Source organism: Hemiscyllium ocellatum, chromosome 25 (assembly GCF_020745735.1).
Source record: "Hemiscyllium ocellatum isolate sHemOce1 chromosome 25, sHemOce1.pat.X.cur, whole genome shotgun sequence".
Lineage (NCBI taxonomy): Eukaryota > Metazoa > Chordata > Chondrichthyes > Orectolobiformes > Hemiscylliidae > Hemiscyllium > Hemiscyllium ocellatum.
Window position 1 is genome coordinate 39,149,395 of NC_083425.1, and position 25,702 is coordinate 39,175,096.

General features: G+C 40.2%; 1 protein-coding gene across 1 annotated transcript in view; it reads right to left on the reverse strand.

Moving 5' to 3' along the window:
* The window catches only part of LOC132827838 (protoheme IX farnesyltransferase, mitochondrial), a 150,066-nt gene that overhangs the window by 83,428 nt on the left and 40,936 nt on the right, over window positions 1–25,702 (reverse strand). The window contains exons 3-4 of the mRNA XM_060844586.1: window positions 22,048–22,357; window positions 3,549–3,673 (exon numbers count right to left, since the gene is read on the reverse strand). Of these exons, the coding sequence (XP_060700569.1) occupies window positions 3,549–3,673; window positions 22,048–22,357 (435 nt within the window). The remainder of the gene's footprint in view (window positions 1–3,548; window positions 3,674–22,047; window positions 22,358–25,702) is intronic.

The following is a 25,702-nucleotide window of genomic DNA, read 5'->3' on the forward strand; positions in this document are numbered from 1 at the left end:
GAGTCGCACATTTAAAAGAAAGATGAGATGAAACTTTCTCTGAGGCTCATGAGTCTTTGGAAATTTCTTCCTGAAAGATGGTGGGAAGCAGAAACCTGAATACTTTGAAGGCAGAGTTGTATTTTTCATGTTAGGCAAGGGTGTGAAAGCTCACCAGGGTAGACAGGAATGCAGATTTGAGGTTACAATCAGATCAGCCATGATACTAATATATGGTGGAACAGGATTGAGGAATTGAATGGTCTACTCCTGCTTCTAATTTAAATGCTCCTCAACAAATAATCACATGGGTAAATAAGTGGCAAACCTAATGATTCCAGTTATAGAGCAAGGCAGACCTATCCACGCAGCTCCAATGACATCATAATAATATGCAATGACAATCTCAGGCAGTATTGAGCTTTTTATTGAAAAGAGAATGTTCTTTGACTTTCCACAGGCTAAAAAGTTAGAAAGCGTGAAGGATATTCAGAACTCACCTCGTTTGAGTCCGTAAATTGACGCACTAATGCATATTATCTACTTTTACAAAATTAGCAGCATGGAATAAATTAGGTGTGCTTGATTAGTGTATTCGGTAAAAACAAGGACTGGAGATGCTGAAAACCAGAGTCTAGATTAGAATGGTGCTGGAAAAGCACAGCAGATCAGGTAGCATCTGAGGAGCAGGAAAATCGACATTTCAGGCAAAAGCCCTTCATCACGAATAGAGGCAGGGTGCCTGCAGAGTGGAGAGATAAACGAGAGGGGGGGTGGGGATGGGGAGAAAGGAGCATAGAGTAGAATAGGTGAATGGGGGTGGGGATGGAGGTGATAGGTCAGAGAGGAGGGTGGAGTGGATAGGTGGAAAGGAAGATAGGCAGGTAGGACAGGTCATGGGGGCGTGCTGAGTTGGAAGGTTGGAGCTGGGGTGAGGTGGGGGAGGGGAAATGAGGAAACTAGTGAAATCCACATTGATGCCATGGGGTTGAAGTGTTCCGAGGCGGAAGATGAGGCGTTCTTCCTCCAGGCATTGGATGGTGAGGGACCGGCGGTGGAGGAGGCCCAGGACCTCCATGTCCTTGGCAGAGTGGGAGGGGGAGTTGAAATGTTGGGCCACAGGGTGGTGGGGTTGATTGGTGTCGGTGTCCCGGAGATGTTCCCTAAAGCGCTCTGCTAGGAGGCATCCAGTCTCCCCAATGTAGAGGAGACTGCATCGGAAGCAACAAATACAATAAATGATATTGGTGGATGTGCAGGTAAAACTTTGGTGGATGTGGAAGGCTCCTTTTGGGCCTTGGATGGAGGTAAGGGACGTAGTGTGGGCGCAAGTTTTGCGATTCACGCGGTAGATTAGTGTATTGCCCTGTGAAATAAAGCTGCTTACCAAGTCTGTGTCACCAAGTCTTTTTACGGAGCACTTTCAGAGAGACTAAAAGTGCATACATAAAAGGATGGGTAGATATCAGATTCAGGTCACAAGGAGTTGTTTGCCATGGTTCAGGTTTATACTCAAGTGGATAGTGTGAATCAGCTCTAGTAACAACATGACATTCAGACTGCTTATGGGAGTGATCAATTGTGAAGCTAAGCCATTCACAGCAGATCCAAAACTTCTAACAGGCAATTGGACTCTGTTAGCATCATCCTGCCTTCAGTCAAGTCTGACTCTAGAGTCAATGCTTTAAAAATCCGATCGGGAGATGTGAGTGTCACTGGCTAAGCCAGCATTTGTTGCCCATCTCTAATTGCTTAGAGAGCTATTAAGAATCATCCAAATTGCTACGGGTCTGAAATCACTTGCCAGTTAAGCATTTCATTCTTAAAGGATATTAATGAACCAGTAGGGTTTTTACACCCATCAACAATGGTTACAACTACCATTAGGCTAACTTTTCATATCAGAATTTTATTAAATTTAAATTTCACCATCTGACATAGTGTGTGTTGAATCCATGTCCCCAGAATATAAGAAAGGTTTTCTTGATTACTCGTCCAGTCACATTACCACAGTGCCATTTCCTACCCCTGCTTTGCCTAAGGCACCCAAGAGAGCCATTCAGCCCATCCACAGATAAGTGCAGTCAATCCTACGACTCTATTTGACCTCTTTAACTAAATAAAGGTATTTCTTCAAGTGTTCACCCAATTTGTTTTGAAATAATTGTTTCCACTTAAACATCGATATCAGCAAATCACTGCCTACAAAGAGTTCCTCCAGATAAATGTCCTGTGGTTCTTGCCAAAGACCTTAAACCTGTGTCCATTAGTCATTATACCAGTAGTTAATGGACAGTTTTCCATCAGCCATATTATTTACACTTGTCATCAGGTTGTTTATCACTAATAAATCCCTTCTTAATTTCCTTTATTCCAAGAAAATCCTCCCAAGTTTCTTGAAACAACCGTGGAGTTGATATTCACTGTCCATGAAACTTTACTGGCAAATCTCTTTTGTATTCTGTCAAGGACCCATACATACCAGGAATTGAATAAAAATCCCAAGACTGATTATAGTACTGCACTGAGGGTGTTAGACACCATTAAAGGTGTCGCCTTTGAAATGTGTTGTTTTACAAAGATCCTGTTTGACTATTCAGGTAGATGCAAGATATTCTACAGCATTACTGAAAGAGAATCAGGGAGTCTCATTTTGGCATCTGATTTCTGATCTCAGAGAATCGAGGATATGACAAAATGCTGGGAAAATGGAACAATGCTGAAAGTTAGCCACGACTGCATTGAAAAGCAGAGCGTGCTCAAGGTGTCAAATGTTCTATTGCTGATAATACTTCTTTTTTCCTTTTGTCCTTAGCATCAAAATCAACCAACAGGCCATTTATTGTCTTTGCTATTGCTCGGATTTTACAGATAGCAAACTGCCTGTTGCATTGAACTACATGACAGTGATTGGCTTCAAAAGTACATCACCAGCATTTTGGGAAGTATTAAGAATGTGAAGATGCTTTATCAACACAAGTTCTTCTTTCAAGCTAATATTCTTCTTAAACATTGATTGCCTGAAGATTAGAAACATGCATTGACATAATTTGGCCTCAGTGGTCAAGGCTACTGGCTTTCAGCAGACAGAAAGGCACCAGTTGTGAACAATGATAAAACACTATCAAAATGCACACATGGTTATATCGTGAAATTCAGACATAAGCACATTTTTCATATATAACCACTATCCCAAGGACAATCTGTCCCTTTCTTAAAATTACTTGGTGCATGCAGCAACTTAAAAGTAAAAGAAAATAAAAACCTTACAGTTTATTATACAATCTGAAGTACATATACATTTTGCTTATTTAAGTTCTGGCAGAATTTGAAGATTTTAATAGCTTGCCTTGTCACTTTTATGTCAACAGAAAGGCTAAAAGATCATCTTTACTCCACTGAAAAAATATCGAAGATTTTACTTTGCTAGTTGAGGTTGCCAATTTGCAAGTGCTTTTAACAAACATGATACTGTAAAATGTTTCCTACCCTGAAAAGGTGGTGAAACTCACATCCTACACTAATGTGCTCAGTTTTTGGTCTGGTTTGTGTTAAAGTGAATAACTCACCTGGTTAATGGAGTTGGCAGCACAGGAAGCAAGGCCTGTTCCAAAAGTGGCGAGAAGGAAACAGCCAAGGTCAAAGGGTACAGGTGCCATTGCAAATCCAGCAGATGCAGTTGTTGCAACTAAAGCTGAAAGAAACAAGAAACAGGAAGAGAGGAAATCATTTACAATTTCAAAAAGAAGTCAGTAATGAGAGCTTTTCTGATCATAGCTTACGAAGTTTCTGGCTTTAAGAATGGTTGGAAAAATCAAACATCATTTACGCCACTTTCAATGACTATATCATTTTAATGAGACTTGTACATCTTCAATGCCCTACACAGGCACAACATGAGGCTCAATTTTGAGCCATGGGAGAGAGATATTCCTTTGAAAAAGATGCAAGGAGCGGAGAGGTTGCAGTCTGAACAAATCAATGCTAAATCATTGATAACATTATATTTTAATGTATTCATAAAATCAATAGATAGATAGATGCCCTCTTTACATGTACACTTAAAATATTTGAGGGTTAAAGTGTATAATTGTGAAGATTGATAGCTGGTCCCCAAGCCTAACCAGAAAAATACAAGCAATGCTGATATGATGTCCAAGAAACATTCCAAAATATCTATGCTGAACAAAACGCATTTTAAAATCTAAGCCTGATTTAAGGCAACTAAATAGGCATCCTATAGAATGAACCAACTTTATAGACTTCAGAAATGGTTATAAATTTGAATACTACTGTAATTAGCAACAGACGTTACTTTTGATTAAATCCCATTATTAAGACTGAGGGAGCTCCATAATGCTTCTTTCTGCATTATTTTTGTAGTCAGCTTATCAAGGTGCTCAGATGCAATAAGTCAAAGCAATTTTCCTTGCCAACAGGCTTGCTGCAAAATCAATGACCTTTCCATCTTTCAAATTCCCTCATTTAAATCAAAGCTTCTCCCTTTCATGCATGAAACAGATGCAAAATGCTTGAGAAGAATGGATCAGAGTAATTTTAAGGTAACGTAATTCTGAGATGAGGAGAGGTGGAGAATAGTCAACATTAAAGTAAAACTTAACATCTCATTGGCTAAATTCATTGATCAAAGCCCTATCAAGTCTTCTTTTGCTTTAAACAAATCCCTTGATACATTACATCTGATATAAGAGCTCACTCTAAAAAGACAGTGGAGATCAATTACCTTGCTACAGAGATCCATTGTGGGTTACCTGGCTTTTAAAAAATGCCGTCATTCAATTTTGTTTAAGTTACTTAAAAACTTTTTTTTTCCATACATTATATTCTTGTGTGATAGATCTTATAACCCTGGCATTCTGTGTAACTATGTTTGCGCGAAACCTTAAAATGTGACTGATGCTAACTGGCTGAGGCTATTCAGAGTGCAATTTCAGATTTAACCATCCATCTCTCATAATGTTACTCAGAGAGAGCAAGAGAATATATAATTTTTATGATACAGGATTTATCAAGTTCCGACTGCAATCAATTCCAGGAAGTAAGAAAATTCCAAACAGTAGGTTATGCTCTTCCTTTTGAAGATCTTTCTTTTTCCCACCCTGCCAGCTTGTTGTTTTCTCTTCATTCCAGAAAGTCCCTCCCTCTCAGGGTCGAAAAGAGAAACTCAGTCAAGTAAGTCAAGACTGTGACAATTGAAAGTTATATGCAAGTCATGACCAGTTTGTTAGGAATCATTCTGGTTTTAGATAAACCGTTGCACCAGTCTGTTCTTTCATTATTTTAAGTTTATCTGTCAGCTGCTCATCTTGTGCTAGCTCTATCAGCAGAAACTAATCAAGATACAGAATTAATTCAGCATCGGCTTGGACTTTGGCTATAACAGCTAATAACAGAAGATCCAGATTGTTGCTTCTATTAATTAATTCCACTGAATATTATTTTAATTGAGAAATACAGTAGTAGAACAAACAGTTCTGTTTAGAACACATTTTTAAAAAGACAATCTGTTGTATCAATTTGGTATAAAGGCTCAAACATTTGTGAGAAATACTGCACAAACTAGGCAGTCTTCCATCAGTTAGCTTGGAATGCCAAATGGTGGATTTTTTTTATAAACGTAAACAGGACTTTCATACTTGTGAAACTGATACCATAGTCAGCTTGTACTTTGCATTATACAAGCAACTCCTCTCAAATCTGTGCAAGTTTCTACAAGAGGTTCATTCCACTAATTGACTGCATTTATGGATAAATGAAAATATATATAAAAAGTGCTGCTGAGGCGACATTGGACAATTAAAGTTTCATTTTTTGATCCACAATCGTCTAACTTTGGACAGCATTTTTAGGCAATACAACAGTGACATTTATTGTTTCTGGCAATTTAAAATTGGGATAGATTTTACGATCAGTAAAATTAACAATGATCATATTGAAACAGTACATATCAGACAGTACTTTCTGGCATCCAAACATACTGCTTAATTATGCAAATATTGAAGCTGCTGTAGAAGATGCCCTGCTGTCCAATTTAAATAAAGGCAATTGCATAAAATTATTGCACTTCCTTACTAGTTCTGAACTTGAGATGGCTGAAAAGGTTAGAACTGTGAATTTAAGACCAAGTAAGTTTTGATAGCATGAGAAGTGATAATTACTGAACAGCAGTCTCTGATTTTGAAAAAGTAATTTTGCATACAAGACTTCCATTTTACTCGTTCTGCCTCTTTTGTATCTTTTATTTTTTCTTTCTATACAGCATTTGAATCCAATGTTTATTGGTGCTTTATACTGTATTATTCAAGTGCTGCTAGTGTGGATTTCCTCTCAACTTGATGTATTGAAGAGACATGCTGTTATTTTCCTGCTCTCCAAAGTCCAGTAGAGAGGACCGTGCAGAATCAGATGCCAAGTCAGAGCAAGTCTGTTCGCTAAAACCCAGTAGATTTTTATGGGCAGTTGATAATGAGCTGATCAGTGAGTAGCATTCCTTTATATTTGGCTGCAAAATTCAGACCATTAAAAACACCTTTTTCGTTTTCTTTTTCCAATTATGTATTAGTGTAACGTCTGTTGCTATCACGATGCTACAGGACACACTAGCGGTCTGCTTTTGCCAATAGAAGGCAGTAGAAATTGTGTCAGAACAGAGAATAATAAATTGCTCTGCAAATTCTTTTCTCAATCTTATAAAGTCCCTTTTGAGGAATGACAATATTAAACCAAGTTGACCCATTATATATTTCAGCATGTTAATTGTCGTTAAGCACCCGCCTGCTGAAACTAACTTTACTTAAATAACTGACTCATTTCCTCTTGGAGTTTTGCCAATACCAGATAACAACAAATTTCTGGTTTTCAGATATCTTGCTATAGCATAGATTAATCACTAAATAAATTATCAAATTCCCTTCAGCAGTTGCAATGTAATATTGTTTACATATATTAAATGTAGTTGTTAGCACACTTTTATGACCAAGTTAATAAAATAAGGTAGCATTTAATTTTTTAAAAAGTAGATGCCATCTAATACCATAACCTTAAGCAATGGTTGCTGATTAGTTTCTATGTTTGTAATATATACTCTTTATTATGTATTCTTTTAAACTGTTGAAATAGTATTGACGTTCTTATGACACATAATGTGTAACACCACAATCCAATTTTAATGATAGAAGAGTGAATGGAATGGACTGCTGTAGGGAAGCCCAGCTTTGTAATTTTGGAGTTCAACCAGCCAAATCTATACACATTGACAATAGAGCAATGATAAAATAAAAGAAGGACTGATATTAATACAGTACCTTTAATGGCCATGCAAAATTATGTTTTACTGTCTACTGTCAACAGAATAATTTTGAAGAAGTGCAGTGATTGTCATAAGGGAGTCACTGCTGGTTTTAACATAGAAAACCCCATAAATAGCAATCTGATAATTATCATATAAACAGTTCTTGTGGTATTCGTTGAAGGATAAATATTAGCCAGGAGGATGATTCCTCTGATTTACTTTGAAACAGTATCATGGGATCCTCAATGTACACTAGAACAGGCAAGTAGGACCTTGGTTTAATGGCATAATAGACAGATAGCATTTCTGACAGTGCCACACACCCACAGCACTGCAGTGTCAGCCTTGATCTTTGTACTCAAGTTCTTGAATGGTACTTGAACCCAGAACTTTGAATCACTGGAAAACATATGCATGTAGTACTATCATCTTCTTGATCACAACACTGAACATGCATCATACCCATCAAATAGTAGGCCCACCATTTAGTGATGCATAACTTCAGTGGAAGCTGCTTGCTTTTGTGCGGCCCACTCATAGTATAATCACTAAACCTTGGATTATGAGCATAAGTTCCTGCATATAGCTTTCAGGTAACAACTTCAGCAGCTGTTATCCCAAGTCTCAGTGTTTCCATATCAGTGATACAATATCAGTTTCTGGTGCATTTAGCTGTAATCACTAACTTGGTATTTGCTATCCTCATCCATTGACCCTCTGCTGTTATATCCTGTAGAAAGGGAGCATTGCCTTTTCTTTGGGATGAGGAGGAGGCGCCTTCAAATTGTACAGATTAAGTTTTAAGTTAAGGCATTTTCACACTGCATCAATTATGGGTTGGCTGCAAAACACCATTAACAATTAAATTATCTGTTAAATATAGTGCAGAAGATAGACAGATTAATCTACTGGTTTTGAAACAAATGAATAAAAATGACTTGATAAACAAAAAAGTCACATCGTGAAACTGGCCTTTTCCATTAACATTCCTTGAACATGGGAAAATTAATTGCTATGCTGTAATTGAAATGGCCAGTAACAGATGGGTAGTTCATGAAATGTCAAACTTAGATTTGCTTTGTTCATTTGTTACAATAATTTTGCCTACACAACTGATCTGTATAAAAGGCAAATGGAGAACAAGTCAGTTGTTTAGTCGCCACCACTGACCTTGAAAGATGTATTTCATCCCACAAATGCAGTTCCAATAGCAATTAAGTTGTTTTAATGGATCCTTTTAGTTAATTATTATAAATGATAAAACAACAGAAGCACCATGTACTTTCCTGAGTGCCACGGTGAGTAAAAAATACAAAACAACCACTTTCCATATTACAGAAATTAATTATTGACATTCTTTGATTCAAACTACAGGTATGAATAAAAACAAGCCATAAAATAACCAAATTAATTGCACTCAAAAGGCAGAATGATCATTGTAAGTGGAACCTTTATGATGAATCTCTGGTAAGGAAAACAAATGTTCCTTACATCCAGATGTTTTGCTGAAGCAAACACTTTGGAATGCAAGAAAAATAAGGGGTGCCTGGACAAATATTACTGTCAAAAAACGTGTTTTAATTCAGGATGCTTGCTGACTACCGTTTGATATTTGAAATTGATTCAAGCTAAAAACAAAATTAAAATCCTCTTCTGAACAGACCACTTTCCTCACTGCTTGAGTCTAAATGCAGAAATTTAAAATGTTTGAAAGCATATTAAAATGAACAACTTTAACCAGGTTATTTTTCTCTCCTCTCTCCAAGACAATGACCTATACTGAGCAATTGGATGAGACATTAAAGCAAGATTACATTTGCACTCGCAGGAGATGTAAAGGCTGGAAAACAGGGGAGCTCCTCTTCTGCAATTGACTTTGGCACTATTTACCTCCAAACTAATATCGCAAAACAGATTTTGTCATGCACTTCATTGTTGTTTGTGGAATTTTGCTGTGTGCAAATCAGATGCCATATTTATGTACATTAAAATAGTGAAAACATTTTAAATAAACCTCATTGGCTTTAAAATTGCCTTGGGACATCTGAGATCATGACTGCAGCTATTTAAATACAAATCCTTTCCTTTAACATATTGAAAATTTGATTTACCTTATACTGCTAGCGCAAGCTAAATGACGCCAAAGACAAAAGAAAATGTAATCCCTAATCACTCACTGGGTCAACATTTGTTATCCATCTATCAGTGCCCGGAAGGCAATGGTGAACTGCAATGGTACACCCCAAGAACTGTTAGGAGGGGATCTCCAGGATGAAGAACTAGGAACAATGAAGTTTCAAGTCAGGATGCTGTGTGGCTTTGCAAGGAACTTGTAGGTGATGATGTTCCCATGCATCTGCTGGCCTTGTCCTTCTCGATGGTAGAGGTTGAGAGTTTGAAAGTTGCTGTTGAATGACTCCATCTTATAAATGGCACACACCGCTACCACAGATGCTACAATGTTGAAGGGAATGGATCTTGAAGATGGTGAATGGGGTATCAATCAAGTGTAATGTTTTGTTCTGGATTTGATCAAGCTGCTTCAGTGTTGTTGGAGCTGCACTCACCCAGGTGTCACACTTAACTGCGAGGAACATGCTGATGATTGTGTCCCAGTGTCCCAAAAGCCATAATGAAACATATAAAATCCCATTGTGATTATCAAAGTAATCAATATGTCTGACTGTTATACAGGACAAAAGCAATTCATACCAGGTGGACAATGGGTGGGTGGCACTGTGGCACAGTGATTATCACTGTGGCACAGTGATTATCACTGTGGCACAGTGATTATCACTGTGGCACAGTGATTATCACTGTGGCACAGTGATTATCACTGTGGCACAGTGATTATCACTGTGGCACAGTGATTATCACTGTGGCACAGTGATTATCACTGTGGCACAGTGATTATCACAGCGCCAGAGACCTGGGTTCAATTCCCGCCTCAGGCGACTGACTGTGTGGAGTTTGCACATTCTCCCCGTGTCTGCGTGGGTTTCCTCCGGGTGCTCCGGTTTCCTCCCACTGTCCAAAAATGTGCAGGTTAGGTGAATTGGCCACGCTAAATTGCCCATAGTGTTAGGTGTAGCGGTAAAATGTAGGGAATGGGTCGGGTGCGTGCACTTCGGCGGGTCGGTGTGGACTTGGTGGGCCGAAGGGCCTGTTTCCACACTGTAAGTAATCTAAAATAAAACTTGAACAAAAATGCTGAGAAAAGGATTTCTATTTTCAACTGCGCCCCTTCAAAGACCCTGAAATACACACATACACAAACTTATTCACAATTAAGACAGAGAAATACAAACACATGTACTGTAAATGGAAAAGGAATAGGGTAAAAAAAATTCTGAGGATCACAATTCCAAATTTAAAGGGTGGGTTAAATTTGCTTTCAGTTTTTTATGATGACCAAGTGTTGCCTGTGTATTGACAGTCATTCTTCAATTCAATTCAATTCAATGGTCAAGCAAGTAGACCTTGGTCGTTTATTTGTTCGAGTTCCCTCTTTTAAGCTTTTCCAATTTTCATAGAATCTTGACAGTACAGATAGAAGCCATTCCAGCCCATCAAGTCTGCAGCATGTCTCCAATTAACGTCCCACGCAGATCTCCCCAGCACTCTATCCCTGTAACCCTGCATTTAACATGGCTAATCCACCCAGACTTCACATCTCTAGACATCACGGGGGAATTTAACATGGCCAATCCAACTAAGCTTCACATCCTCGTACTGTGGTAGAAAACTACAGCACCAAGCAGAAACCCGTGCAGACATGGGGAGAACGTGGCACAGTGGTTAGCACTGCTGCCTCACAGCACCTGAGACCCGGGTTCAGTTCCCAACTCAGGTGACTGACTGTGTGGAGTTTGCACGTTCTCCCCGTGTCTGCGTGGGTTTCCTCCGGGTGCTCCGGTTTCCTCCCACAGTCCAAAGATGTGCGGGTCAGGTGAATTGGCCATGCTAAATTGCCCGTAGTGTTAGGTAAGGGGTAAATGTAGGGGTATGGGTGGGTTTCGCTTCGGCGGGTCGGTGTGGACTTGTTGGGCCGAAGGGCCTGTTTCCACACTGTAAGTCTAATCTAAAAAAAAACGTGCAAACGCCACACAGACAGTCTCTTAAGACTGGAATAGAACCAGAGTGCCTGACACTGTATGACAGCAGAGTTAAGGACTGTGCCACCATGCTGCTTTTTATTGTCTTCTGTCCACATGCAGAGAGAGAAGGGAAGAGATGGTTGCTTTCTGCTTCAGGCCTTTGTTTCTCGCTGCTCCCCCTAGAGTTACAGCTTTTAGACATTTAGCAATAGAACTAGAGGGCAACTTAATAACAAACTGCTGGTGCTGCTCAGTCTTGAGATCTTCCTCTTTCTGCTTCAAATAACAACATTGTATAACAGCTCAACAATATACACTGGATTTTTAAGTTGCAAAATTCTCCTAGTATTTCAGTTATAGTAGTCCATTTCAGTTATAGTCCTAAAAGAGGAAAATATGTGGGTTCTTATGCAACGAAGTGGAGAATTTTCTGTCCTAATCCTGATTTGTCCTGTGCAGACAGTGGATAGGCTTTTGAAGATACAATTCTGGATTAGTGGTGCTGGAAGAGCACAGCAGTTCAGGCAACATCTGAGGAGCAGTAAAATTGACGTTTCGGGCAAAAGCCCTTCATCAGGAATAAAGGCAGATAGCCTGAAGCGCGGAGAGATAAACTAGAGGAGGGTGGGGGTGGGGAGAAAGTAGCATAGAGTACAATAGGTGAGTGGGGGAGGGGATGAAGGTGATAGGTTAGGGAGGAGGGTGGAGTGGATAGGTGGAAAAGAAGATAGGCAGGTAGGACAAGTCATGGGGACAGTGCTGAGCTGGAAGTTTGGAACCAGGGTGAGGTGGGGGGGTGGGGGGAAGGGGAAATGAGGAAACTGTTGAAGTCCACATTGATGCCCTGGGGTTGAAGTGTTCCAAGGCAGAAGATGAAGCTTTCTTCCTCCAGGCGTCTGGTGGTGAGGGAGCGGTGGTGAAGGAGGCCCAGGACCTCCATGTCCTTGGCAGAGTGGGAGGGGGAGTTGAAATGTGGGGCTACGGGGCGGTGTGGTTGATTGGTGCGGGTGTCCCGGAGATTTTTCCTAAAGCGCTCTGCTAGGAGGCGTCCAGTCTCCCCAATGTAGAGGCGACCGCATCGGGAGCAACGGATACAATAAATGATATTGGTGGAGGTGCAGGTAAAACTTTGATAGATGTGGAAGGCTCCTTTAGGACTTTGGATGGAGGTGAGGGAGGAGGTGTGGGCACAGGTTTTGTAGTTCCTGCGGTGGCAGGGAAAGGTGCCAGGATGGGAGGGTGGGTTGTGGGGGGGGGGGGGGGGGGGTGGACCTGACCAGGTAGCCACAGAGGGAACAGTCTTTGCGGAAGGCTGAAAGGGGTGGGGAGGGAAATATATCCCTGGTGGTGGGGTCTTTTTGGAGGTGGCGGAAATGTCGGCGGATGATTTGGTTGATGCGAAGGTTAGTAGGGTGGAAGGTGAGCACCAGGGGCGTTCTGTCCTTGTTATGGTTGGAGGGGTCGAGTCTGAGGGCGGAGGTGCGGGATGTGGACGAGATGCGTTGGAGGGCATCTTTAACCACGTGGGAAGGGAAATTGCGGTCTCTAAAGGAGGAGGATACAAAGTGAGTTACCCATTGCAGAATTCCCAACCTCTGATCTAGTTCTATCCACTGTATTTATTTAGCTGCTCTAACTTACTTTTATCCTGGTAATCCCCAGGATGTTAATAGTGGGGGATTACATTATAAGAATGTCCTTGAACATTAAGTTTGATTTTTTCTTGTCTGAGATGATCATTGCCCTGTACTTGTATGACATGAATGTTACTCGTTAAGCATTGGCTCAAGCCTGGACATCGTCCAGGTGCTCCTGCATACGTATTCAAATTGCTTCAGTATCTGAGGGGTCCCCAGTGCTAAATGTGCAGAATGTTGTGTAATTATTATTGAACATCCCCAATTTTACCCTTATGATGGAGGGAAGGTCATTGTTAAAGTAGCTGAAGATGGTTGGGCTAAGGACACTGTGTTGAAGCACTCATGGAAATACTTATAATTCTTACTATGTCAGAAAATCCATGTTTAAATCATAGAAGGGAGAAGTAGTAACCCTTCAGAAACTATACTGAAAAAAATCTTTGACCTGAGAATTTCTTCAGAGCACCTTGATGGTTAAAAGGCACAATAAGTGCAAGCTATTTTGTTTTTTTTAAAAAAGACTCATTTCAAGTGAGGTGAATTTGTTATATAAGTCAGCAATGATGCAGGACACCGTTGTCTTCCAGTCACACGACAGCTACAAAGATCAATCCAATAGCAACATTAAGACTTTATGTTCTCGGGAGTAAATTCTGGAAAGATTTGGAATCACAAAAGGTGATCTGCTCTGAAACAGCGGGAAGACAAAGTTTCATCCAAACACTTTCTTATAGGACATTCTCAAGTGTGAGCTATCCTATACAAAACAATATGGGGTGATGCTTATTGTTTTACGCAATGCCATATTCCTTTTTATCATCAATATTTACGCTTCCAGAATGTCAAAGTAACAGATAATTTTATTTTTGTTTCAACAACAAACATGTATTTTAAAACTGAGATGAGTGAACACAACTCTCTGATCTCTATCCTTGTGCTTATGCTGAAACATGAAAACTCTTAATACAGTGGCAACATTGTAGCCCAGGTTTCTCTGTAATTTGACACAGCCTTTAATGATAAATACCATATAATGAAAGACTAGTGCAGTCATAGAAGTATACTCGGCAACAGTTAATGGCCTAAACTAGTTCGTGTTCATACAGAAAGAATCCCTGAAATAAAAATGCACTCCAGGAAAGTTACAAAAACCCAAATCAAAACAGATATTAAAACAGTATCTGGGTGGATCAGAAAGGACAGAGGTTGGCAAGGGAAAATCCCATCTGACTCATTTTAGCACCACATTAACCCACAACACATCCAGCATCTTTCAATTTCTTTTCTGTTTTTTTTATTGACAGAATGTAGACATCGCTGGCTCAATCAGCATTTATTGCTCACTCCTAACTGTCCAGAGACAACCACATTGCCGTGGGTTTGGAGCCACATGTAGGCCAGACCAGGTGAAGATAGCTGTTTCCTTCCCCAAAAGAACATTAGTGACCCAAATGAGTTTTTCTAACAATCGACAATGGATTCATGGTTGCCATTAGACACTTAATTCCAGATTTTTATTGAATTGAAATTCCACCATCTGCCATAGTGGGATGCGAACCTAGATCTCCAGAACATTAGCTTGATGTCAGGATTAGCAGTCCAGCAATAATGCCACTAGGCCACCGGTTTCCCTTACATTACTTGTGCAAAGATCAAAATATTCAATCTGTGTTGTAATTCTTCTTCTTCAGCAGTCCCTCAAGACAGGGGATGACTTTATTGCACCCTGGAGTTGAGGGTCCTTAGCTGACAACACTTCAATGCCGGACCTGCACGCCCTGCCACAGGTGGGGCAGCTGGCAGTTGACAATTTGCTCAGGTTTTCACACTTTAATTACACTGTTTGTGCTTGGCCTCCATCTGAACCTGAATTAGTAGGCGGCACTGCTGCCTCACAGCGCCAGGAACTGGGTTTGATTCCTGCCTCGGGCGACTGCCTGTCTGGAGTTTGCACATTCTCCCAGTGCCTGCGTGGGTTTCCTCCGGGCGCTCCGGTTTCCTCGCACAATCCAAAGATGTGCAGGCCAGTTGAATTGGCAATGCTAAATTGCCCATAGTGTTAGGTGCTTTAGTCAGGGGCAAATATAGGGTGGGGGAACAGGTCTGGGTGGGTTGCTCTGCAGAGGGTTGGTGTGAACTTGTTGGGCCAAACGGCCTGTTTCCATACTGTAGAGTATCTTAAAAAAATTCTGTCAGAAATGTTTGAGACAGTTGGGAACTTGAGAGATGGTGCAGGAAGGAGGAGTTCAAATTTTTGGGACTGGTTCTGGGGAAGGTGGGACTATTACAATTTGGACAGTTTACACCTGGGCCAGACTGAAACCAATGTCCTTGGGGGTGTTTTTGCTAACGCTGTTGGGGAGGGCTTAAACTAATGTGGTGGAGGATGGGAATCAAATGAGGAGGTTAGTAGACAGTTAAGGAGGTAGTAACTAAAGCATGTAAGGAACTAGATAATGAAGTCAGCATGACTAAAGATAAGAGTAAGCAGAGAGCAGCTGATGAAGGCAAAGGGATTGGTGATCTGAGGTGCATCTGTTTTAATGCAAGAAGTGCAGTAGCTAAGGCAGATGAACTTAGGGCCTGGATTGGGACCTGGGATTATGATGCTATTGCTATTACAGAGACTTGATTGAGGGAAGGGAATTATTGGCAAATAAATATCCCAGGGTATCAATGCTTCAGGCTGGATAGAGAGAGAGGTAAAAGGGGTGGAGGAGTTACATTACTGGTCAGAGACTATATCACAGCTGTATTGATGGAGGACACTATGGAGGACTCGAGCAGTGAGGTATTATGGGCAGAGCTCAGAAATAGAAAGGGTGTGATAATAACAATGTTGGGGCTGTACTACAGGGCTCTCAATAGCGAGTGTGAGGTAGAGATGCAAAAAGGAAACAGATTATGGAAAGATGTTGGAGCAACAGGGTGGATAGGAAACTTTTAATTTTCTCCACATTGACTGGGATTCACAGTGTTAGAAGTCTAGATGGAGCAGAATTTGCGAGAAGCATCCAGGAGGGTTTTGTCGAGCAGTATGTAAATAGTCCAACTTGGAAAGGGGCCATACTCGCCTGGCGTTGGGGAATGAGCCCAACCAAGTGGTTGAAGTTTCAGTAGAGGATTACACCGGGAATAGTGAACACTATTCTGTAAGCTTTAGAATACTTGTGGACAAAGTTGAGAGTGCTACTAAAGGAAGAGTGCTAAATTGGGGGAAGGCCAACAATCCCAAAATTTGACAGGAGTTGGGGAATACAGATTTGGAGCAGCTCTTTGAAGGTAAATCTACATTTGATATGTAGGAGACTTTCAAAGAGAGGTTGATTAGAGTGCAGGAGGGATGTACTGCTGTGAAAATGAGGGATAGAAATGGCAAGATTAGGGAACCATGGATAACAGGTGGAATTGTGAGACTGGCTAAGAGGAAAAATGAAGCATACATAAGGTCGAGGTGACTAAAGACAGATGAAGCTCAGGAATGTTGGACCAATCTGAAATGAGGAATTAAGGAGGCTAAAAGGGGTCATGAAATACCTTGAGCAAACAGGTTTAAAGAAAATCCCAAAGCCTTTTGTTCGTATATAAGGAGCAAGAGGGTCATTTGAGAAAAGGTTGGCCCATTCAAGGACAAAGCAGGAAAGTTATGCGTGGACTCAGAGAAAATGGATGAGATTCTTAACGAGTACTTTGCATCGGTATTTGCCGAGTAGAGGGAGATGACTTATGTTAAGGTTAGGGATAGATGTTTGATTACTGTAGCTCAAGTTGGCATAATGAGGGAGAAAGGACTTGGTATTCGAAAAGGCATTAAGATGGACAAATCCCCAGGTCCGGGTGGGATGTATCCCAGAGCAAAGTGAGAAAAAAAAATAGCTGGGACCTTAACAGATACCTTTGCAGCATCCTTGAACATAGGTGAGGTCCGAGAGAGCTGGAGAATTGATAATGTTGTCCCCTTGTTTCAGAAGGGCAGCAGGGATAATCCAGGTAATTATAGAACAGTGAGTCTGAGATCAGTGGTAGGGAAGCTGCTGGAGAAGATAGTGAGATATAAGATCTAATCCCATTTGGAACAGAATGGACTTATCAGTAATAAGCAACATTGTTTTTCTGCAGATGAGGTCGTGTCTTACCAACTTAATGGAAGTCTTTGAGGAGGTGACAAAGTTAATTGATGGGGGAAGAGCTGTAGATGTCATATACATGGACTTTAGTAAGGCATTTACTAAGGTTCCTCATGGTAGACTGTTGGAGAAAGTGAAGTCGCATGGGGTCCAGGGTTTTATAGCTAGATGGATAAAGAACTGGCTGGGCAACAGGAGACAGAGTAGTAGTAGCAGAAGGGAGTTTCTCAAAATGGGGAACTGTGGCCAGTGGTGTTCCACAGGGAACCGTGCTGGGACCACTTTTGATTGTGATATTCATAAAAGATGTGGAGAAAGGTATAGGTGGTCTGATTAGCAAGTTTGCAGATTACACTAAGACTGGTGGAGTCGCAGATGGTGAAGGGGACTGTCAGAAAATTCAGAAGGATATAGATATATTTGAGAATTTGGTGGAGAAATGGCAGATAGAGTTCAATTCAGGCAAATGCGAGGTGATGCATTTTGGAAGATCCAATTCAAGAGCAAACTATACAGTAAATGGAAAAGCCCTCGGGAAAATTGATGTACAGAGAGATCTGAAGGTGGCAACATGGGTCAATAATGGTCAAGAACGGCATGCTTTCCTTCACTGGTTGGGGTATTGAGAACAAGAGCTGGCAGGTCATGTTGTAGTTGTATAAAACTTTGGTTCAGCCACATTTGGAATACTGCATACAGTCTGGTTGTCACATTACTAAAAGAATGTGGATGCTTTGGAGAGGGTGCAGAGGAGATGCACCAGGATATTGCCTGGTATGGAGTGTGCTAGCTATGAAGAGAGGGTGAGTAGATTAGGATTTTTTTCATGAGAAAGATGGAGGTGGGTTGGGGGGGGGGGGGGGAGAGAGACCTGATTGAGGTCTACAAAATCATGAGAGGTATAGACAGGGTGGATAGAAGCTTTTCCCCCACAGAGTGGGGGACTCAATTACTAGGGATCATGAGTTGTACTGCGCTGTATTTTTCTATGTTCTATGTTCTAAAGTGAGGGAGGAAAAGTTTAAGGGAGATGTGTGTGGAAAGTTCTTTACACAGACCGTGGTGGATGCCTGGAAGGCGTTGCCAGTGGAGGTGGTAGAGGCGGACATGATAGCGTCATTTAAGATGTATCTGGATAGACACATGAATGAGCAGGGAGCAGAGGGATACAGATCCTTAGAAAAAGGCGACACATTTATGCAGAGGATCTGGATCAGCATAGGCTGGGAGGGCCAAAGGGCCTGTTCCTGTGCAGTAATTTTCTTTGTTCTCTGGTTTGAGTGGTCTTGGGCAAGGGATTCCCATAAGATGGTTCAGACATTGCGTTTTTCAGGAAGACTTTAAGGACATCCTTATTTATCTCTGTGTGTTATTCTAGTAACTGCATGCCATGGGACTTGTTTTGGAAGACTTGTATCAGACATGTGGACAATGTGTTCTATCCAATGTTGCTGATTAACAGTAATCAGTACCTTAACGCTGGGGATATCAGCCTTTGAGAGAGAACACTGATGCTGGACACCTACCCTGTCAATGGATTTGCAGAATTTTACAGCAACATTGCTAGTGATATTTCTCAAAGGATTTGAACTGTCTACTGTACACTGTCCACATCCCTGCTGCATCAAAAAATGGCAAGTTAACACTACTGTATGATTTTTTAAAAAATTGTTCATGGAATGTGGGCAACACTGGTTAGGACAGCATTATTAACCAGTTAAGAGACAATCACATTGCTGTGGATTTGGAGTCAAACATAGGTCAGACCAGGTAAGGATCTGCTAAAGGACATTAATGAACCAGATAGGTTTTTCTGATAATCATCAACAGATCCATGAAGTCATCATTGGACTCTTAATTCCATTTCTTTTAGAAACTGAATTTAAATTCCACCATCAGCCCTGGCAGGATTTGAACGTGGGTCTTTGGAGTAACAGCCCAGCCATAATACCACTAAGCCATCATCTTCCCATGAGGTCAATGCTGAGTTTGAGGTCTTTGCCACCAAACATCTGTTTTTCTGATGGGTAAATGCTTCACCAGCACATTGCAAGTGATGTTGAATTCGATCATCAGTAGCTGCCATCTGAAAGCTGCTTCCCAAGATCTGGCAAGTGCCACATTATCAAAATGTGGATCTTAATGGTCAGAACGCAGTAATGCAAAGCAGGACAAGGTTGGTACATGACCTTGACCTATGGATATTTAGCCTAAGGCCCATTTTCTCAGACACCACGTGAATGCTATGTTTACTTTGTTGAACTAGGCCTTACTATGAGGATCATGCCCACTGTGTATCATGGTGGACAGAATCTGCATTGGTGACGACAATTAAATTCATCAACCACTGGAAGGTGACTGAGGAGAATATTTGCAATGACCTTCCCCATCGGTACTTACTGCAATTGGCCTGGTCACTTTCTTGAAGACAGTCACAATTACAACATATCAGAAATCTGTTCGTGTGCTCTCCTCTTTCCAGACCAGGGTGATGAGGTCATGCATTCATGCTAACAATGCTCCTCCAGGATCTTTAAGAGGCTGACTCAGGTCTGAAGGGTGCATCAAGGCCCAATACCTCTGGCCTAAGACTCTCGGAGGCCCACCGTGCTTAGGTCCAGAATCAGGAGTCCACCCAAGAACAGCACAGAGGCCCATGATTTTAGTCCCTCCTTGGCCGAGATTACACTTGCACAGTAACCTTTTGGTTCTCAGCTGTCTGATGGGCTTCTTTCAATTTCATGATGTTGGAAAGCTTCTGGATACAATAGAGGTCTTCATGGACAACAGGCTTTTATTTTGCTGCAAAAATGTCTTTAACATTGCACCATTAAGACTTTTTCAGTATTTTGGAAATTCTTTGTAATCTTAATTTGCACAAATTTTTCAGAGATTTGATATTAAATTTCTTAAATCAGCTATTTTCTCCGCTGAGTAATTGGAAAGAAAATCATTAAAGTCAAGCATTCACAAAACTCCAGCAAAATGGGAACCTGTGCACAAAGAGAGCACATGTAAATGAGATCTTCCATGACAGATTTTCTGAACAGGTCACAAGGCATTTTTGTGCCTCCTGCTGATAGAAAGTGAAATTAAAGTTTTCTACAGAAGCTGGTCTGACTGTATTGAAAATACATTGTTTTGCAGCCAATATGGTACTAGATAGTACCAGGTAACCTAGACTGACACTTCAATTTAATGCTGAAAATGTTGCACTGCTGCAGGTGCCACATTTCAGATTAGGTACTCAAATAAAGCCTTTGTCTGGCTGTGTAGACAGATATAGAAGTTTCCATGGCATAATACAAAGACATTGCCCTGAAAAGAATTTCCGCTCTTAAGCAAAAAAAACTATTCATTTAACTTATGTTGGGTTTCACTGTGTGTTAATGTTACACTGGCAATTGACTACACTTAGGCAACACATTTTCAGTTGTGATCTCCAGCATCTGCAGACCTCATTTTTTACTCGAAGATTTTAACCTACTGCGAATCCTCTTGCAAGGATGCCTTCTTTGAAGAAGCTCTCTTCCTCCCTCTACAAGGATTTCAGTGAGTCTCTCTCTCACTGCACCCCCCAGGTCATCTCCTCTGCACAGAAACTCTTCAGCCACGTTCTCAAACAGACTCGTTACCACAGCCACATCTCCTTCCTCAGCACCGCCCTCCTAACCTGCAATCTCCTTACTGACCTCTCCGCCCCCACCCCACTCCGGCCTATCACCCTCACCTTGACCTCCTTCCACCTATCCCACCTCCATCGCCCCTCCCCCAAGTCTCTCCTCCCTACCTTTTATCTTAGCCTGCTTGGCTACTCTCTCTCATTCCTGATGAAGGGTTTATGCTCGAAACGTCGAATTCCCTATTCCTGAGATGCTGCCTAACCTGCTGTGCTTTAACCAGCAACACATTTTCAGAATTGACTACACTTCTCAAGTAATTCACTGAATGTGAAATATATTGAAATGTGTTGAGGATGTAATAAGGGGTCTATAAAAATAAGCTTGCCAAAAAAGATCAGCAGTATACTATTTTACTGCCTGCTATACCTGCAGGCCTTGGCACATTTCTGTTTTCTCATTGTAGAGATTTGCAACACATATCTGCAGCTAATATGCAAGATTGGATAGCACTTTCACTAAGTGTATGAAGTCAATTCTTGTTTGGCCTTGAACCCCCTCAAGTCGAACATGCTGAATTGTTACCACATAGGAAAGATAATCTGATGTAAAGAATATAATTCAGGCCGATTAATGCTCGCTTCACCAACTGTGAAATAGGTCAATACATGTACCACTACCCCACCACCCTTGCCAAACACACGGTCATGATTCGACGATGGGATTAATTTCGCCCATTTTTAGTTCAATATTTGTTTTCCCCTCTTTACTTGACAAAAGGCTGGCACTGACTTGAGAGATTTGCTGAATTTTTACAAAGTCTTACATGTGGCCAGTTAATACTGGATTTCATCAAAACAAATTTTGTAAGCACTTCATTAAACAAGATTCCAAGGCTGCACAGGAAACTGAAGAATTATTTTTAAAAAAGGCTGTCTATAATCTGTACTTCTGGCTAGATTTGACTGAAAATTAATCACTCTCTACTGAAGTCTGCTGTAACTTTAAAAATACCAATAATGTAATTACCCTGGCAGGTGAAATGCTTGTACTGCATGTTTTTGGTCTGCACAAAGAGATCTCATACCTCCATGCATTATTGCTCTTGGTAAGTCTACTACATTCTATTACCAGTTTTGCATTGCCAAATGTCCAAATCTATTTTGCATTAATCAAGTAATAGCAGTACAAATGCAGTCTGAAAGGACTAAGTTCAGTTTCCTTTTAACAGCGTTCTCAGAATGAAACAAAAAAGCACATGCTATACAGTACCTGTGAGTTTTATTTTAGACAATCTTGCATAGATCCCTGGTAGATCTGATAGTTGCACTTTCATCTCTTTCCACTGTTTTGCTTCCTTGATGTCTTGGGCAGTCTCGTTATCACCAGCCATTGCTGTCCTCTCTGTCGTGCTGTTTTCTTCAAGATTGGACGGATGTGAGGTAATAGCGGGAATTTGTTGCACTGATCGGACGACAGCTTCATCGTTGATAATAGGTTGTTTCTCTGGAAAAGGCGATGCTGATGGTGCAGCTTTGGGTTTTGCACGTTGATACAATCCTTTATCAACTTTGGTTACATACTACAAGAGAAAGAAATGACAGTGCTTCTTAATTTAAGCACCCGAACATCTTTCAGTGTTTTTATACTTGTATACAGAAGAACCTCGATTATCCAGCAGTTGATTATCTGAGTATCAGATTATCCGGTAAGATCGCAAGGTCCCAATGTTTGGTTAAACTATGTTATCCAGTATTCAATCATCTGGAATTTGATTAACTGAACGAATTACTCCACACCCTTGTCCTTCAGATAATCAAGGTTCCTCTGTTTTAGAAAAAGAATGGGTGAAAAATATTTATAGTGATCACTTTTAAGTGCTAGTTGATTTTTCAGATTGAAAATACGTATTCTATTTAATCTAAATTGCTATCTGGTATTTAGTTTTCAGTGATTGCAACATGATCCCTAATGATGTAGAATTTAGATCGTTCTTAGTAATTCAGTTTTGAACAAGGGAACATGTAAAACACTGATGAAACATATTGGATGTTACATTCAACATCATAATTTTCCCTACCTCAGAATTAGGAGCCCTGGGTTCAAATCCCACCTGTTCCAAAGATGTATATTAACATCCTGAACAGATTGACTAGAAAATATCTATACCCAATGGACTTCTTCTCAATTTCACTTTTGAAACGCAGTCTAATATTTTTAACCCAACAGTGCTGCATTTATTCCAAGTCATGGTCTTCTTGAACTTTTGTGGAATCTTCTACGAAATCAGAGCTGAAAAGAAGTGCACATATTCAAACTGGCTAATTTTACTGGCTGTACAGTAATACTGAGTCTATTACAGTGAGGATAACCTGTGTAGTTGGGGAAACAAAAGAACAAAGGGAGAAAATTACTAGGCTTTTCAGGAAAAAAAATCTTGACGTAATTGAGGTTTATGGAAAATGTTTCTTCTTTGAAAAGCAGCAGCTATCCACTCAATTAAAGTGCATTTTCAGCTCTACAGTTCTCATAATTATGAAGCTAGAATACATATCTCTCGAGCATTTGCAAACCATGATATACAAACCTGAATGCTCCAACCAACACAATTTAACGTCAGTTAACTGAGCAATGTCATCAAGTCACTCCATTAATTGCACATTATGGTGAGACTTGCAAAATTGCAAAAGAATTGAAAAATTGCACACTGAGAAAGCAGCATGTCTTGCAAAATCTAAAACTCGTTGAAGCAGAATAGTTAGAATATCAAGAGCTTTTCATAGCATAATTGAGTTACAAAATGGAAAGGGAACAAAAAAGGGAAAGTCAAACTAAATTGGATTGTTTGTAAAGCTGTCTTTTATCAAGATCAGTGATTGATTTTACAAAGCATTTGGTCTATCTTATACTGTACTTAAACAACCCAGTTTATACTTCTGTTGTAGCTAATTAGGGTACGGTTATACTTGGATAAGGTTTCTTTTTGCCAAATTTACTTTAAGAGTCATCTGGATCTAAAATTGATTGCTTGTTTTTAAATCCTGTGGCCAAAGTAAGTAACATCAGCAACAAGAAATGCAATTTCTCCATCAGTTTCAAGAAATCTCAAGACAGGCAATAGCATATGGCATGTATAGGTCAAAACTCCTTCTACTGTGTCCCATCACAGTGCACTGTAATTCCTTTTTTAAAAGAACAGTTGTCACTGCACCAACATTTTTCGCTACTTGCCACAAACGTTATTCTTTTGGCCTCCATCCGCAAAACTGCTAACTTAGTGTTAATCAGTGCTGAATCATTGATAACTATGTTCACTGTGAACCTGATTACCAATACATATACTTATTGCATATAGAACCTTTACATCTGCTAAAAAAAACACAAACCTTGCCACATCTTTCGATACTGGATTTAAAGCCAGGATTCTAGGAGTCAAAAAACTGTATGGAAATTTACTCAGACACCATTCCCTCAACTGAGTAACAATGGACTGTGGATTAACACACTTCAGTGAAAAACACAGAATTTAAGCTCAAAATCAGTTTACACATTCGGGCTTTCAAATTCATAGTCTAAAGTTATTTATTTCCATGATGATCATGAAACAGTCGATCCGAATTCAAATTTCACGTGTGGAGTGATAAACTGAAATAAAAAATGTTCAAAATTCTTTATTTTTGTGAATTGTTAACTATCATGCTAACAATGAATTGAGCGCTATACGCAGCAGCAGGTTTGCAAATTGCGCATTATTGTCGTCAGTTAACAAAAATGTAAAATCAAGCATTAACTTTCCTGGCAATATGATAATATGTTTGTTAGGATTGGGCTACACTCAAAATATCTTTCCATGCTTCCTTTTGTAAAATATGACTGGCAAACAAAACAGTGTGCCAGACTGAAATGTTGGAATTACGTAACCATCTGTATGAACAAGGCACACAAAGTCAGAAAGGCACAAAAAACAATAGGCTATTCAAGTTCTTAGAACTTTTTAGAAGTTCTTACAAGTGTCAAAACCAGTAACCTATTTGTAGCATCTGGTGACACCAAGAAATTGTAAATAGAGAAGATAGGTGATTTACATTTACTAAAACAAATTTCCACATAAAGGTGAAAAAACTAATGGCTATCCTTTTGCAGTCTGCAAAGGCATTTGTTGAAAGCCTGCCTCAATTAATTATTCGTATAAATAACATAGACAATTCCTTCACTGTCACTGGGACAAAGTCCTGGATCTCTCCCTGATGGCACTGTTGGTTTCCCTACACAATAAGCAGACTGTAGTGGTTCAAGGAGGTTGCTCACCACCACCTTATCCAGGGGTATTTAGCAATGGGCAATAATCGTTGACCCAACTAGCATTGCTCACTTTCTATTAAGGAACAAAAATAAAAATTCAGTCAGTGGCTAATGTGGAACAAAGATTGGCTATAGAGCATCAGGATAAGAAAATTCTTCAACAGCAACTGTGATTCACGAACTAAAAACTTGACAACACAAATAGAAATGATAGATAATTTCACCGATAACTGTGAGAATCAACAGCAGCCCCAGATAAACTCACCATCATAAGATGTGGGTGTGTCAGCAAAGTACCTATATGTTACAGACACCTACAGGCTCATTTGCTATTGTAAATAGTTACATTTTCCTTTGGAAAGGAGAGGCATGTGTATGCATATTTTATCATTCAACATCTATGTGCTGCATGTACAGGCATTGACTGCCTGTTAGTCCGCTTTGAGTTTGCAAGTTGCATGCACATTTGGTTTGCTGTAACGTCTGCTTCGTAACTTGCAATGTATTTTACTCTTTCGAATAAACTAATCCACAGTACTTATCACTTCAGATGACTAACTTTTAGACAGCAGTATCCTATACACAAACATTTCCAATAAACAGAATGAGCTTATAAATTCTCGTG